Source organism: Rhinatrema bivittatum, chromosome 3 (genome assembly GCF_901001135.1).
Source record: "Rhinatrema bivittatum chromosome 3, aRhiBiv1.1, whole genome shotgun sequence".
In the NCBI taxonomy this organism is placed as follows: Eukaryota; Metazoa; Chordata; class Amphibia; order Gymnophiona; family Rhinatrematidae; genus Rhinatrema; species Rhinatrema bivittatum.
In genome coordinates this window covers 572,587,573-572,605,604 of record NC_042617.1, presented here as the reverse complement: position 1 = coordinate 572,605,604, position 18,032 = coordinate 572,587,573, and the positions used below count along the sequence as shown (strand labels likewise).

General features: G+C 43.9%; 1 protein-coding gene across 1 annotated transcript in view; it reads left to right on the top strand.

Moving 5' to 3' along the window:
* SYNE1 (spectrin repeat containing nuclear envelope protein 1) overlaps window positions 1–18,032 on the top strand; it is a 966,955-nt gene that overhangs the window by 97,539 nt on the left and 851,384 nt on the right. Inside the window, 1 exon segment of the mRNA XM_029596918.1 lies at window positions 17,045–17,157. Within this exon segment, the coding sequence (XP_029452778.1) occupies window positions 17,045–17,157 (113 nt within the window).

Genomic DNA, 18,032 nt, shown 5'->3' with positions numbered 1-18,032 from the left:
TATCAAAACAACATGGTTGATATAACATAGAAGGAGGGGGTTAGGATGGGAGAAAGAGGGGAGGGGGAGGTGTGTGGACTGATGCATCCAGTCCCCTCGTTAATGTACTGTTCAAGCCCTATTGCTTTGAATATTAATCATCCTTCAGTCTGGCAGTCTTTCAACGATTGTTCCTTCTGTAACAGTTTGCAGTGTTTAAGACTCAGGTTTCTTTTATTATATAATCTTACCTTAGTATTTTAAATTATGTTCCGATGTTGCCGTAAACGTAGGCTCACACTAGATTGAGTTTGAAGGTCTGTTCTATTTAGGGCCTCTGGTTCCCCATGATTCTGCAGCTGTGGCAAGGGCCACAAAATTCATCCCTTGATTTGAAATTGTCCAGTCTTCGAGGTGTCCTAGGAAGCCAGGGAGGCAGCTAAACAGAAATGTACGGGCCCTGCCTCTCCCACTCTGATTTGCTTTGAGCCCCAGTTGGCAGGTAGTAGGATGAGGAGAGTGATAGTTGCTTGGGCCTCCTCATCCCTAGCTGTGCTTTGAATCATCTGGCATCCCTTATGGTTAAAATGACTGCCAGCACGGGTAATGGGCAGTTAGAACCGAAAAGGCATGGTTGAAAAAATTGAAGAAAATAGGCAAGAGCATAAGCACTGGCAAGTTAGATGTTAAAACAGAAGTAATACAGGCCAAGAAAGAATTTGAGAATAAACTTGCCAAAGAGGAAAAAACAAATAATAAAGGGACGGATTTTAAAAGGGTTACGCGCGTGCCGAGCCTATTTTGCATAGGCCCGGCAAAGCGCGCAAAGCCCCGGGACGCGCTTGTGAAAGGGGCGGGGGTGGGGCAGGGCAACCCCCGGCACAGTCGCCGTGCCGGGGGATTGCAGCTGGCTGGTGCGCGCAAGTTTGGCAGGCGTAATTTACAAAATAAAGGTAGGGGGGGATTTAGATAGGGCTGTGGGGCGGTTTAGATAGGGGAAGGGAGGGGGAGGTGGGGGGGGGGGGGCCGAAGGAAAGTTCCCTCCGAGGCCGCTCTGATTTCAGAGCGGCCTCGGAGGGAACGGGAGAAGCCATCGGGGCTCCCCTAGGGCGCGCACAAGGTGCACTAGTCTGCACTAGTGTGCACCCCCTTGCGCATGCCAACTCTGGATTTTATAACATGCGCACGGCTGCACGCACATGTTATAAAATCAGACATACATTTGTGCGCCACCGGGTAGCGCGCACAAATGTAGGCCGCGTGCGTAGGTTTAAAAATCCGGCCCAGAATATATTTCAAGTACATTTTGAAGTAAATAGTTTGTGAGGGAGTCAGTTGGCTTACTAGATGACTAAAGGGTAAAAGGGCTACTCAGGGAAGACAAAAGAATAGTAGAAAGACGTCATCGGGCTGAATGGCCGCTTAAACTGTGAGCTCCTCCATCAGCCGCACTTAATTGCTTCTTTGGGAGACTGTACAAGCCTGAATTTATTTGAAAAGGGTGATAAACTCTGGCGGAATCCTGCAGCATGACGACCAAACGGAAATCGGTGGATTTCCAAAGTTATTCGTACAAAAAAGCGGAGGATCGCAACCGCGACCCCGCAGAGAAATCTGCAGGCTTGACTGCTCAAGATGGCGGGTCGGATTCGGATGACGAGCCTCTTTGCCAAATGGACGCCACTCCGACTCGCTCCGAGTTCAGAGAATGGTTTGGGGTTCTCCGAAAAGACCTCAAATCTTATAAAAAAGAGGTGCAGGAGGTGCTGGGTGAGTTTCGTGAAGAAATGGCTACGCTTGGACGTCGGGTAGACGATATCGATAACAGAACGGAAGCACATGCGGAAACTACAAAGCAACTTCGAGAAGCCTATTCGGCGCTACAGGAGGACAATTATACTATTAAAACCAAATTAGCTGACCTAGAGAATCGGGCTCGCAGGAGTAACCTCCGTTTTCGCGGGTTTCTTGAGTCTCCTGAGAATAGCGATTGCGCTGCTCTGATACAGAGATTCTGCCTGTTCCTCCTGCAGCAAAGCGAGATTTCCACGGGGGAGCAAATGCCCGAGATAAAGTTTGACAGAGCGCACAGGGCCTTGAGAGCGCCCAGCTCCAATCAAGCTCGGGACATTATTGTATGTTTTAATGATTACACGCTCAAGGATAAGATAGCCAATCTAGCTCGCAAACAGATGCGCTGGACATGGGAAAGTCAGGAGATCTCTGTATATGCGGATCTTTCCCAAGCTACACTACAAAATCGGCAAGACCTGAAGGAGGCCACGGCCTTCCTGCGCAAGGAAGGGATTAAATATCGCTGGCTCCATCCCTTCGGGTTTACGTATTCGAGGGAGGGGGTCTCAGCTCGTATCTTCAACATTGTTGACGCAGCCCAACAACTTGGCAAGCATGGCTTCACTACTCAGGCGCAAATACCATCTTATCCACTGCTTCTCCCTTCCAAAGATGCCAGGCCGAAGTGGCAGAGAGTAGGGGCCAGAAATAGCAGGCTGAAACGTCAATCTGACTCTCAAAGAGCACCGGCAGCACCACCCTGAACAGTCTCGCAGATGCCGTGCTCTTGCGACGTATTCTCTTACCTCAGTACTATGTTTTCATCTGTTCAGAGTTCTCCTGTTATCTATTCGTCTAATGAAGGTTTGTTTTTTTTTTTTTTTTGTTTTTATGCTTATAGAGGGCCCCTCTTGTCTCCAACTGAGTTGGATGAAGAAGGCTGATTGGGGCTCACACGATGATGTTAATCTCTATTGTTTCCTCCTAGCTTAATAGCTATTTTGATCTGCTTATGGTTCTTGCAGATCATGGGGAATGGGGAGGGATGGGGGGGGATGTCTGTTTTCTAGGGGTACTGCATACACTTTTATATTTTTCAGTACAAGCGGTTTGGAGGGACCACGGAGGAGGGCAGAACTTTAGCGGGTTTACTGGAGTGCACAGTGCGCCAGGTGTCTCAGGGCAGTGCCCCTTGGCGCGGAGGCCCAGCCCGGCACTATGGGAGAGCTTTCTAGGTAATCTGGGAACTTCTTTCCAGGCACATGTCTTCCTTTCGGGCGGTGTCCCTTAATGTTAAGGGACTTAATTCTCCATTTAAACGACATTCTCTATTTAAGGAGTTGACCACCCTAAGAGCAGATATAGTCTTTATACAAGAGTCCCATTTAAAGGGCAGGTATGAATCCTTGTTGAAGTCTCACCAATATCCCTTTCAATATTTTTCTCCTTGTACTAAACGGTCCAGGTATACAGGGGTGTGTATTTTGTTTTCTCAAAATATGGTGTTTGACTGCCAATCTTGTATAAAGGATCCTAACGGTAGATATATATTGCTACATCTCAAGATTGAAGGTGTTGATTATACATTTGTGAATGTTTATGCACCCAACCAAGACCAAGGTCAGTTTTATGAGTCTCTCAATCAAGTAATTTTACAATACAGTGTGGGTAAGTTATTGGTGGGAGGAGACTTTAATTTAGCACGGGTACCAGGCCTGGATACATCAAAAGGTTCGGTTGCGGCTGCCCCACTTCATCGGAAAAAATTGAAACAGTTGATGGATGATTGGCAGCTGATCGATGTATGGAGGTCTCACTACCCCAGATCCAGATCTTATACTTTCTTCTCTCCTCCGCACAACTCACACTCTAGAATCGATTTCTTTTTAGTGGATAAAATTCTACTTTCCCAGGTATCACACCCTGATATATATCCCCTTGCTTGGACTGACCATGCAGCGGTTACCCTCGAAATCTCCTTCCCGCAGTACGATAGGGGGACCCGTTTTTGGCGACTCAACGATTCACTGTTGTTAGATGACGCTTTCACTGGTTCACTAATTACACAAATCCGGGATTTTTTATCCCTAAATGACAATGGGGAGGCCTCTCCACCAATTGTATGGGAATCCCTGAAGGCATATTTAAGGGGGCTTTTCATTTCCAGAGCCACTTATGTGAAAAAAAGGGATAACCTGGCTGCCTCCATTTTAAGGCAGGATATTATGGGTTTGACTAGGGAGCACCAACAGACGGGTTCTCAGAAAATATGGCGACATCTCTCTCATAAAAGGGAAGAGTTACAGCGTTTGGAGGCTGCCAAGATGAACCACTTACTTAACATTACCAAACAGAGTTATTTCGAGGGTGGAAATAAAGCCGGACGACATTTAGCCCGTAAACTTAAGCAAGTCTTTTCACAAAATTTTATTGCTAAAATTAAAGATAAAACGGGGAATATTCTTACGACGAATACGGATATCCGCAAGCGATTTTTGTCCTTCTATAATCACCTGTACTCGCCGGCTGACTCCATCTCGTCAGAGGCGATTGATCATTACCTGACTGGGGTAGAATTGCACAGCCTATCTACAGAGGCCCAAGTAGTATTAGATGCAGAAATCACTACGGTTGAAATTTTAGAGGCTATCAAAACGTTAAAGGTGGGAAAATCACCGGGTCCAGATGGCCTAACGGCAAAATTCTATAAGACGTTTGCCCCTTTTATCGTAGTCTCCCTACAAAAAGTATTTAATCATTTACGGGATGGGGGTTCCCTGGCACCTAATACCAATCTTGCGGGGATCACTATATTGCAGAAGCCGGGACGGGACCCTACCATTTGCGGTTCCTACCGACCCATTTCTCTGCTAAATCTAGATTTAAAGCTTTTGGCGAAAATTTTAGCAGGCAGATTGAATATTTATCTAACTGACCTCGTACATCAGGATCAGGCCGGCTTCATGCCGGGTAGGCTTGCTGGTGACAACATTCGCAAGTTAATTAATATGATGTGGTGGGCCCATGAACAGAAAGTTGAATCCTTGTTTTTATCCATCGATGCCGAGAAGGCTTTTGACTTAGTTCACTGGCCGTTTCTCTTTGGTGTCCTTCGCAGGATGGGTTTCGGCCATAACTTTTGTACATGGATTGAGAGCCTCTATTCCAATCCACAGGCTTGTTTAAAAATCAATGGGGGGTATTCGGATCGGTTTCCAGTGGGACGTGGCACCAGGCAGGGATGCCCCCTCTCGCCTCTCCTTTTTGCTCTCTTTTTAGAGCCGTTGGCGACTGCCATCAGGGCTGATGCCCAAGTCTCGGGCTTCTCCTTTGCGCAACATGATTATAAAATCACTCTCTTCGCTGACGATATCATGTTTTCCTTGACGAACCCTCATACCTCACTGACGGCTATCGAAAGGGATATCCAGGCGTTTAGTGTGGTCTCAGGATTCAAAGTCAACTGGGAGAAGTCAGAGATTTTAAACTTAACTTGTGAAGCAACACATGTAGAACATTTGAAATTACACCATCCGTTCCGTTGGGCTAATAGCCATATTAAATATTTGGGAATTCGCATGTCATCTCATCCCAGAGATCTCTTTGCTTTGAATTATCAACCCTTAATTAAACGAATATTTCTGGATCTGGATATATGGGGCAACCTTCCTCTCTCTTGGTTGGGTCGCATTGCGACGATTAAAATGAACATCCTTCCTCGACTGTTATATTTGTTTCAATCCTTGCCTATTTCTGTTGCTCCAGCTGCCTTACAAGTATGGCAAAGAAAAATTTTTAGTTTCATTTGGAAACGGAGGCCACCCAGGGTTAGTAGACGCGTTCTTTATTTACCTAAATTATCAGGGGGGCTTGGAGTCCCATGCCTGCTGTGGTATTTTGTGGCGGCGCAACTTCGACCTCTTATTGTATGGCACCACACAGCCGAGTATAAGCACTGGGCGAGCATTGAACAGTCTCGACTGCCTTCCATACCACTGTCAGCGCTGGCTTGGCAACCTCAGACTACATGGGGTGACCTTGCCAATCTGTTTCCTACTACTCGACACACTCTAGACCTTTGGAAGAAGTGGAAAGTACGCTTAGTTGGTGCAAAGTCATGTTACCATCTCACCCATTTGTTCCATACTTCTGCTTTCCCGCTCGGCCTTGAACGAAATACTTTTGATATCTGGCGAAAGCGGGGTATCACCCGCTTTGAACACTTGTGGACTGGCGAGGATATTTTTACCTTTGAATCACTCTGCCAAAAATTTAATATGCCGCACATTGAATATCTCGCATACCTCCAGCTACGGCACTTCTGTCTGGCCCAACGGATGAAGGAGGAACTGGGCAAAGGAAGGTCCCTCCTTGAGGGATATTGCTCTGCTAGCAATGTAACCAGAGGACTGATTGCTAAAGTCTACCAATTGCTCAATGTGAAACTCCCCTTCGTTCCAGCACACATTAAAGCCTGGATGATCGACTTGCCCCGGCCTTATACAGAAGAGGAATGGACTGTGATTTATACCCAGCTCAGTAAATCGTCTGTATCAGCCACAATGGTGGAGAATGGATTTAAACAGTTATACCGCTGGTACTATACTCCGGAACGGTTGGCTAAAATAGTGCCCTCTTCCTCAGGTCTTTGCTGGAGGGGTTGTGCCCTGGTGGGCACATATCTACACATGTGGTGGTCGGGCGGTTGTATCCAATCGTTGTGGAAACAGATTGAAGTCCAACTCACTACTATCTTGTCGCAACCTATCAGCCTCACGGTAGACATTGCCTTGCTCAATAATGTTAATATGGACACATCTGCGTCTTCCCACTCTTTCATTCTACAGATGTGTACTGCGGCCAGGTTGGTGATTGCCAAGGAGTGGAAAGCGCCCCGATGCCCGACTCTAGCGGCGGTGCTTGACAGGCTGGATGTGGTCTGCACTATGTGCCGGTTGACTGCGGAAAAAACCCGCTCTTTGAAAAAATTCAGAGCTACTTGGGATCCCTATCTTCTCTGGATTGCCTCAAAGACTCAGGACTTGCCATGACCCTCTATTGAAGGAACCACCCTGCTTTCTGTGATGAGCTGCTACCCTGTGACGGCCTTTACCTATGAGATGTGATTGGCTTGAGTCGGGGCCGCCCGGTCGGTCCCTGGCTTATTGTACACTACCATCTTAATCTGTATGACGCTGCCAGTCTGGTTTTTCACCTGCCTATGTCTCCTTTTTGCCAAGCTCTGGGCAGATCGCCTCCAGGTGTTAAGTAGATTTACCTTACTGCTACAAATAGCCTGACCAGGCTTCTGGTCAATCCTTATCCTCCAGTAGTTATAATGGTTGTTATTTTATTGTTCTTTTTACTTTATCCTCCGCATTTGTATTGTGTACTGTATGCTAGGGGGGAGGGGGGGAGGGTAGGGGGGGTGGGTGGGACGGTGGGTCTCTAACGAAATGGTGCCATACCCTGGCATTTTCTTTTCGATGATGTTGAATGTTGTTTATATTTGACACCAATAAAAATGTTTACACAAAAAAAAAAAAGAATAGTAGAAAAACTGAATGAATTCTTTGCCTTGGTCTTTACTGAAGAAAGTGTTGGGAACATACTCATGCCTGAAACATTCTGTAATGGTAACCCACCGTGAACAATGTTTTGGAGGGGCAGGATATTAATTGTATACATAAAAAGCAAATAAATAAATAAACAATACAATATAAGTAAATAAATGGTGAGGATTCTGAGCCACAAAAACAAATCTATGATATGGAGGATATAATAAATCAATTGACAAACTGGGGGGGGGGGGGGGGGGGGAGGGTCATGTGATGCATCCGAGCTGAGCGGATGTGGATTTCTGCTACTTCCAACCCTGCCCTTTCTAGTTTTACCCTAACTCTGTTCCTAGCACATTTGCAGGACACAAGAATGGCAGAAAAAGCTGTGAAAAAAAATCCCCGCCCCTGACGTGGGGGGATCACAGCCTCCGGGCAAAGAGAATTTGCAGGAAAACAGTGTGGGAGAAGGCAGCCTGCAGTGAGAAGAGCAAGCATCCGATGAAGAAAGTATGCTGGATGCAGATCTTCTGGTCGACTTCACAGAAGCGATCACAGTGGTGATGATGAGTCAGTTGGGGGGAAAAATGCGTACTAGTATAGAGGCAAAGCTGGTGTCCGTTGTTGACCAAGTTACCCAGCTGCTTTCCACTGTCGGTGAAACACCCACCTGCTTAGATGTGGGAGGAAGAATTGGAGCTTTCCCTAACCGCTGTGAGGCAGCGCCTGGAAGTGCTGGAATGGGCGCACAAATGCACACGACAGAAGCAAGTCGATTTAGAAAATGGAAGCAGGAGGGATAATTTGAGACTCGTCGGCTTGCCTGAAAAAAACTGAAGGCTGGGATGCTGTGAGCTTTCTTTCTACTTGGATGCCAAAGCTCTTAAACGGATCTTTCAAAAATGGCCGAATTAAGTTGAATCGGGCTCACGGGGCCTCTGCGCCGCCCACCCCCCCCCCCCCCAAAAGAGAATGGAAAAACCACGGGCCCTGATTCTTCAGGTGCATAATTTTGGAGATAAGTGCCGTGTTGTTGAATCATGCAGACGGCAAAAAGAACTGAGATGCACGGAGCAAAGGATTTATATTTTTCAGGATTATTCGGCCGATGTACAGAGGAAGCGGATGGACTATAAGCAGATGAAGAAAGAACTACAGAAGAGAGGCCTAGCGTATGCCGTGCTCTACCCTGCCAGACAGCGTGGTTTGAGCCGGTAAAGCTTACCGTATTTGGATCAGTAAAGGAGGTGCAGGATTTTCTGCAAAGGCGTCTTGAGGAGGCCTCAGATGCTGTGCCATGATCAGCGGAGGAAGTGAGGCCTCCTTATAGAAGCATAGGGAAGAATTTCAGATGCTTTGCCTTGTAGCTTTTTACACAGCTCATATCCTTTTTCTTATAGTTTTTATTGTTTTTTCTGGTTTAGTCCTTTTGCTGTTGAATACATGAAAAACACCTGTAGCTGATATAGGGTTTTAATTTTCTCTGTTTAGGACCAGAGTGGGGGAAGACTGTGTTTCATATTTCATCATGCAAAATAATGGGTCTAGGGGGCAGGTGGGGGGGGGCGGGGGGTTGCTTAGGGGGAAATTAAGGGCTCTGGAAATGAGAGGGATAGGGGAGAAGGTTTCCTTTTAGGATGCTTTTTCCTGTCACGAGCAGTGCAGATATTTTCCTATAGTTCTGCTTTTTTTTTGTTGTCTGAAGAGGCAGGAGATGGAGGGATATTCTGATTTTTGCCACTGAAGAGCAGACCTAGTGAGATACAATGGTTGCAGGAGTTGTGCCGGACAGTTGTCTGCAAGCTTCCAGAAGATTCTAGGAGTGTGGTGAAGATTTTTTTGGCCTGCGCATGACTGGAGTAGTGGACTAACTCAAAAACAGACTCATTTGAACTATGTGGTCTTATGTACAGCAATGAGGAAAGAGGAATAAGGGTGGGATTTCTGGACAAAGGAAGGATGGATGGGTTGGTTGGGTGTGGGAATTGTGTGCTGTGGAAGCAAACAGGTCCCAGGAGTTCCCCTGCCTGTTTCAACCTCTGGTTATGGGGGAGAGGGGAGGGAGGGGCTATATGGGATTAGCGATACTCTTAGGACTATGGTTGGTCTTTGTGGGGTTGCTGGCTTTTTTGGTTCTTGAAGAGATGGTTTATATGGGTGAATGGTTAGTTTGGTTGGGGGTTGGTTAGAAAGTTTCTTTTTCTGAAAAGCTGGACATGAAAAGCAGGAAGCTCAAGCATGTAGAGTGGATAACAGGAACATCTCTTGCTTTCTTTTTTCTTTACCTTAGTGATACGATATCTCTTAGCAAATTGAAATGGGACTATGGCTAATCTCCTGATTACTTTAATTTCTTTAAATGTATGAGGCATTGGGAACCCAATAAAAAGACGGAGAATTCTGGGTTATCTTAAGGGGTGCAAATAGCTTTTTTTTTACGGGAAACCCTTCTTAATGATAAAGAGCATGACAAACTGGTCCGGGATTGGGTGGGAAGGGTAGAATATGCTTCTTATAATTCCAAAAGTAGGGGTGTCTGTATCTTAATTCATAAATTGCTACCTCTGACTGTGGATACGGTATACAAGGATGCAGAAAAGTGGCTTGAATACTGAAATGTTCACTTTATGGGAGTGGCTTTGTGCTAGCCTGTGTGTACGGCCCTAATGTTTCTCAGCAGGCCTTTTACAAGACAGTACGGGAAGAGATGGAGACCTTCTCAACCCTCCCAATGATAATGGGCATAGACTGGAATGTCTGTTTGGATGTACAGTTGGATAGAACCTCGATAGGCCAGTCTGGGAGTCTGGCAGATTCTCTCAAATGTCTGATGTAGTGTTTGAGATTGGTGGATGTTTGGAGAGAGCAAAGCCCATCAGCATCTCTCCTTCTTGTACATGGGGAAGATCTCCATTTCAGTGTCTATTTTGGAGGTTCTATTGCAGGTCCTATTGCAATGGTATTTAATTCCAGCATGATCACATACAGTCTATCACCAAGTGGCTGACAAATGCTGGAGAGGGTGTGGAGCAACTGGTTCTTTCTATCATATATTTTATTTATTTTTATTTATTTACGATGTATTTATTTTTTTTTTTATTTACGAATATATGGTGGGAATGTTCAGTTATTTCAAAATTTTGAGGAATGATGTTTTTCTATGATCAAAAAAATTAAAGGTTTGTATTGTCTAAATCCCCCATATGCAGCCTTTTGAGTATTCTGTCAAGATGATCAGTGTTTATGGATATTATTACAGCAGATATTTTCAGCAGCATGGTGCAGCATAGCCTCTCACTGGAAAAATTTGGAAGCTTCTCTCTTAACAGACGTTATAAGATGGTTAAATTATGTTTATAGACTGAATAAGATTACTGCTATTAAGAGACATTTTACTATTACATTTGAATGATCATGGTTTCCGATTGTGATTTAGAATACTTCTAGACTTAGAAATCTCAGATAAACAGGGCCTTTTGTCAACTCTGCTTTCTTTCCTTCCTTGTCTTTTTTTTTTTGCTCATCTTACACTTACTTCATAATTGCGTTAATTGGAATTTGGTGCACATACTATCATCTTGATATATCCTGCTGTCTGTAGGACGCATCCTTATTATTAACTTGGGATTGCAATGTCGGTTCACTGACCTCTGACACTGAAGGGAGGGAGGAGGAAGGGATTTTATGGGGTGGGGAGCTTATGTTTAAGAAAAAAAAGTTAGCTTTGTGTTATGATTGTTTTATTTTTCTGCTCTGTATGCATAATATCTGCTTAACACAATAAAATTAAGCAAACAAAAAAAGACACAAAACAGAGGGTAAAACTAAATGGTCAGTTTTCCAAATGGAGAAAGGTCATTAGTGGAATACCACAGGGATCTGTACTGGAACATGTCCTATTTAACATATTCATAAATGGTCTTTAAAAGGGAGTAACAAGTGAGATGATCAAATTTGCAGATGATTTAAAATTATTCAAATTTGTTAAAACACCAGTGGATTGTGAGGAACTGCAGGAAAACTTGATGAGACTAGGAGATGGGGGCTTCTGAATGGCAAATGAAATATAAAATGGGAAACTGTAAAGTAATACACATAGAGGAAAATAATCCCAGCTACAGGTTCACAATGCTTGGGTCTGTATTTAGAGTTCTGCCTTGAAGTTCTTGTGGACATTACATTGAAATCCTCAGCTCAGTGTGCGGCAGTAGTCAAAAAAGCAAATAGAATGTTAGCAATGATCTGAAGAGGAATGGGGAATAAAACAGTGTGATGCAGTAAACCCTATTTTCCCCCTTAAATCTGTGCAGGACCAAGCTAGATGCCTGGTCCACCTTAATTCCCCCAAAGAGAGAGAACTCTGTGGGTGGAGCCCAGAAGGGGAGGAATAAGAGGTGGGTTAGACAGACCAGACCCAGGTCTCCAGAAGGAAGGCAGCTCCTGTGGAATAATGCTGTCCAAACACTGAGCTGTAACGAAGCTGTGAATATTGAGAGAATCTGAAAAGAAGCTGTGAATATTGAGAGTACACTGTTCCGAAGTTCAACAGTCTACTGATGTTTGTTTGGTTGTTGTTAGGTTCCATATTAAGAGCTACCACCCAGGAAAGAGATCTAGGTGTCATTGAAATCCGGCTCAGTGTGCTGAGGCAGTTAAAAAAGCAAACAGAATGTTAGGAATTATTAGGAAGGGAATGATGAATAAAACAGAAAATGTCATAATGTCTCTTTATCACTCCATGGTGAGACCGCACCTTGAGTACTGTGTACAATTCTGGTCGCTGCATCTCAAAAAACATATAGCTGCGATGGAGAAGGTACAGAGAAGGGCAACCAAAATGATAAAGGGGATGGAATAGCTCCCCTATGAGGAAAGACTAAAGAGGTTAGGACTGTTCAGCTTGGAGAAGAGATGGCTGAGGGGGGATATGATAGAGGAGTTTAAAATCATGAGAGGTCTAGAATGGGTAAATGTGAATCGGTTATTTACTCTTTTGGATAATAGAAGGACTAAGGGGCACTCCATGAAGTTAGCATGTGGCACATTTAAAACTAATCGGAGAAAGTTCTTTTTCACTCAACGCACAATAAACTCTGGAATTTGTTGCCAGAGGATGTGGTTAGTGCAGTTAGTATAGCTGTGTTTAAAAAAGGATTGGATAAGTTCTTGGAGGAGAAGTCCATTACCTGCTATTAATCAAGTTGACTTAGAAAATAGCCACTGCTATTACTGGCATCAGTAGCAAGGGATAGACTTTTGGGAACTTGCCAGGTTCTTATGGCCTGGATTGGCCACTGTTGGAAACAGGATGTTGGGCTTGATGGGCCCTTGGTCTGACCCAGTATGGCATGTTCTTATGTTCTTAAAGATAAATTGTTTTGAAAAGGTTGGGGTCAGTCTAGATTTCTGCTCGGAACCCACAAACAGAAAATATCCTATTGCCTCTATGGTTCATGGTGCGATTACATCTTGAGTACTGTGTGCATCTCTAGTCTCCCCATCTAAAAAAACGTACATCGCGGAACTGGGATAAAGGTACAGAGGAGGGCAACAAAAATAATAAAGGGGGAAGACGAGAGGCTATGCAGGTCAGGGCTTTTCAGCTTGGAAAAGAGAGGGCTGAGAGGGAACATGTTGGAAGTTTATAAAATCATGCGTGGGGTTTGGAATGGTTAAATAAAGGACAGCTATTTACTAAAACAATGAGACACTCCATGAAACCAACGACCAGCAGGTTTAAAACAAAATCATACAAAGTCCTTTTTCATTCAGCAGTCAAGCTGTGGAATCTGTTGCCAGGGGATTCGGTCAAGGTGACTTGCAGAGCAAGGTTTTTTAAAAGAGATTTGGACAGTCTCCAGGAGAAAAAGTCCATAAAAGATTGTCAGCCAAATATTTATTTATTCATGAACATTTGATATTCAGTCTTTTCCCAAAACTTGGTCTGTGAGACAGCACAAGCAGTCTGTAACTTCCCAAAGGACAGACGCACACTGGACTCTGACTCTTCTTACATAAAAGGTTATTTTCCGCAAGCTTCCTATCCCGCATGAATAGCTTACCTTCAGCTCCATTCACATTCGGCATTTACCTTCGGTTATGCACATTCTTGCACGAGTTGCCTCCTCCTGGACACCCGAGGTCTGTCGGTTCCCCTCTGGGCCTTTCACCCTTATTCCTGCTCTCGGGGGACCCTGCCCACAGAGCCTATTTTTCTAGTTTTTAAGGTGACCAGGCCAGATGCCTGGTCCAGCACTGATTAAGGAGGGTTTCCAGGATCGGTCCTTTACATGATGTCGAGGCAGATTACAATACATCAAATTAGAATTTGCAATTAAAATAGCATTGGGATACAGCTTGGGAAAACTCAGGTGCGAATAGTTTCAAGGTCCAGTTGTGTCACCGTTGTGTCTAATAACACTGCCCCTCTTTGTGGGTTGAGGGAGCTGAGCTGACCATGTGGGTCTGAGGGGAAGGCGTAGCTTAAGGAACTTGGCTTTAGGTGCAGAGTTAGTGGCACTAACAAAAGCTATTGCTGTCCCTGGGAGTAACGGGATATGGATGTCCTTTGTAGGACCTGAGGGCTACTTCCAACACAGACTGGCTACTGTCAGAGACAGGATGCCGGGCTCGATGGCATTTCTTAGGTTTAAAAAATGCGAGTCTGGTCCTGAGCGGCAGAGGAGGAGAGTGGGGGTACCACCGCCGCTCGGGTGCCAACTGGCTTGGCACCACAGAGGGAATTGACTGTATTGATGGGGGTGGAGGAGGATTGACCAGGGAGAGGAAAGGAAAATGGTTGGGGGAAGGATTAGTTAGGGGGATTGGCTGGGAAGATGAAGAGCAATTGGTTTGGGTGATGAAAAGGAAGATCGATTGGGGGAGGGGATTGTACCAGGGATGAGCGTGTGAGAGTGATCAAGATGGGGGGGGGGGGGGGAGGGGCATGAAATAGAGGGCATTAGGGGCAGGCAGGGGCATGAGAGAAAGGGGATAGTGGCAGGCAGGAGGGGTGTAAGGGGAAGGGTACATGTGTGTGTGTGTGAGTGTGTGTGAAACAGAAGGCATTAGCAGTGGGTGGAGAGGAGATCAGAACTACGGGTGTGTAGGGGAGGGTAAGGGGGGCGGAGGGAGTCAGGAAGTCAAGAAAGGAAGGCACCAAGTGGGCGATGAAAGAGGGCATCCTGTCTCCTCTTCCCCAATCCTCCCAATTTCCCCCGCCCTCCTTCCTCTGCCCCTGTTCATATCTCTTCCCCCCCCCCCTCTCCCTGAGGGTCTCTTGCCTTTCCCTTCTCTGAGATCCTGTTCCCCATGCCGATATCATTTAATCCCTCCCCCTTCCTCCTGTCCCTGCATTCATCACCAAAATCCCTTTTCCACATCCAAAAAAACTCCTGAAAGAGAACAAAATATTCAGATGTAAGAAAGATGGGAAACTGTTTGTTCAATATGAATGTATGCATTTCCTTTGCAGAATTTCTGAACCTTTCTTGCAGAATTCTCTAACTCTTGGAGCAGATTCTGTCCCTGGGTTGGCACAGGAAACTATTGACAGTGGGTACGTTTTATCTAATGTAGCCGCTTGGCTTTAGGTCCCTAGCAAGATGGTAATGTGGTGTTTTGTATCCCAGATTTTGATGGATTCCCCAGTTTGGAAGTCCTTTTTTCTCTGTAGTACAGAGTTCATAACATGAGCTTGGCTTGCTTTCTTGTCGATCAAGATGATTATTGACGACGTTAGAAATAACCTGGCTTTGCGTTGCTTGCTGCGTTGTTGGGTTCTTTTTTTGCAGTATTTGCTGCTGTGTTTGAGGGCCACATGCTGGATCTGAGTAATGCAATCTATTTATACGAATGCATGCATAAGCAGTGTTCTTGATATTCTTATCCTACGTTTGGATACATATCTATATCAATATCTGCTGAAATTAGAACTATTCTGTTATTAGAGGTGCTGAGCAGGGAAAGTGAATTATTTAAAGAGGAATAGCATTTAAGCTGAAGATAAGTAGATTAGAAATGAGGCTTTTCTTTTCCCAGTGTGCACATTTAAACTAAATGTTTCCTGTTATAAAAGATGGAGCGGAGTGCCTCCAGTATTGTAAGACGCAAATAAAAGTTTGCATACTGGCTTCATTCATATCATGGAAGAATTCAGTATTTTCCATGAAGTTATCTATATTTAGTGAGCTTAAAGGTATTACTTTTTACAGGTTTATGGAGCCCAAATAAAACTGGTTTTATTTCAGTTACTGTTGATTTATATAACGTCTAGAGCAGGGCTGACTTACACTGGTCCCAAAGAGCCGCAAAGAAGCCTGGCTTTCAGGAGATCCAGAATGAATATGCATAAGAGAGAGATTTGCATGTGCTATATCCATTGTAAGCAAATATTTCTTATGCATATTCATTCTGGATATCCTGCAAACCAGGCCTGTTTGTGGCTCTGGAGGATCGGAGTTGGGCACCCCTGATCTAGAGGAATATAATAACTAAACAGATAGCACTTTGAGAATGTGTGGCATTCTCTTAGAAATCTCATTCTGTTTATTTTTTATTTTCTTTGTACATAATCTAGTTTAAACATTTGACCGGACTTAAAGGCTCAATTTACCAAAAGGCTTTTCAGCTGAAAGAGGGCAGACAGCAAACTGTAGTCAAAGCAGATATGTAGGCGATGTCCAACCCCCCCCAAAAAAAGCCTGTTGCTTATGTATTCTGCTTAAAAATGTACATATTCCTGATAGTGTGCACCAGAGATTTTAATGGGAGAAGTTATGCACCCATGATGGAAGATGGTAAAAATTTGCCAGTTTTCTAGTGTTTCATGGTTTAAAAAAAAAATTGTTAAATTTTTCTGTCAAAATTAAAAAATAATTTTCAGAGGTAGACGAGGAGGAGATGGTTGAGAATGTTCCCATAAAAGTGAATTCACCTTCTTTCCGCCTCTCTCTCTCTTGATTTCCACTGCCGCAGCTCCTGTTGCAGATATTCTCTCACAGTTCCATAAGCCTTAAGTTTAATAATCAGTCGAGGGCGGCAAAAAAAAACCCCAATAATAATTCTGGAACGCTGAGGTAACGTCAAGTCCTTGCAGCCAGATTGGTCCTGGAGAGAACTCAGGAGCGTTTGGAGGCTGTGATACCTTTTTAAAGGAGTAACAAAAAAACAAGGTTATAATCTATGAGCTGTTGAGATCCACAGGGCCTCGCCTTCAGATCTCACATCTTACTCGTAGGTTAACAAAAATAAAAACAATAGGGGAAGGGAAAAAAAAAAAAAAAGGAAGAGCCAAAATTAAATAAATATTCACTTTACAAAAATGACAGCATGATTTATCTCACACTGTCTTAATTATTGAAGTAATTTTTTAACCTGGATGTTCAAGCATGCAAAGGATTTGATTATGTGCTTTAAAACATCCGCAAGGTATAATAAGAGGCAGCAGTGCAAGTGTTACTGCTGAAATACTGCCATAATTACTGGAGGCAAATTTAGCATAGCATCCCCCCTTGAAACATTCACGCTATTGTCTGATTAATTTAAGGTGGGTTTAACTGGCATGCAAATGTGACAGAAAACATCACCATGTTCTCCAGAAGGGTAGAGTGACTCATTGCCGCAGGCTTGAAATGGTGCCTGTCAATGACTAACCTAATCATTTTTCTGATTGGTTTTCTTTTTCTCTTTTTTTCCATAAAAAAAAAAAAAAGGATGTGCTTAAGAGCTTAGATGGTTACAAAAAGACCTTTCAAGAGATTCACCAGTCCAGATCTGTTAATGGAGTCCCTATTCCACCCGAGCAGTTAGAGGACATGGCTGAAAGGTAAGAAGAATATCGGCGGGCAATAGGCATTTTCTGCAAAACTCCACTTACTCCATCATCAGTGAAGCCCATGTGATGCAGTCAGGTGCTTCTCACCTGTGATATGTTTCTCAAGATGTATCACAGGCTGTGCAAGCAGTTTTGTAACGTATACAAAACTTGACTTGATTAAATGTTTTGTTTTAATTCATATACAGCTTGAGAATGTAGCCATCCAGTGGAAATACTCCTTGCTGTCCGCTCTCACCCAGACCATTTGTGTCTTGCTTGGAGTCCTGGTTTCGGGTTTTGATAGGCTAGTAGTGAGACTCTGTTGTGATCTTGCACTGACTGGGGCAAAAGTATTGAGTGCTCGGTTTTTGAAACTAAGCAAAAGATATTTAATACTCATGCAACATGCCAAGTTGTATGCTTATATCGGCCAATAGCTTATTTATTTTCTGTTATGTGTGCAAAGTTATAGGTTCTTGTACCTATCTGAATTTTGAATTGCACTTATCACAACATGCAGGTGTACCAGTGGCTGAAATGAATGCCTTAATTGGCTTCAGCATATATTTTGTTCTTGCTTACAAGCAGATCCCAGGATGTACATGTGAATTCTAACTGTATTCCAGTTAATGTGATCCTACTGTTGAAACACAGAAAAAGGAAAAAGCCTTAATCTGAAAAAAAAAAAGAAAAATAGGATAAAGATTTGATATTTATTAATTTATAATTAGCCATTAACCTGTTTAAGAAACAGAATTTAGTAAAAAATAAAAAGGAATCTTTTATTATACTGAAGGCCAGATGATAAGGGGAATGGAACAGCTCCCCTATGAAGAAAGACTAAAGAGGTTAGGACTTTTCAGCTTGGAGAAGAGACGACTGAG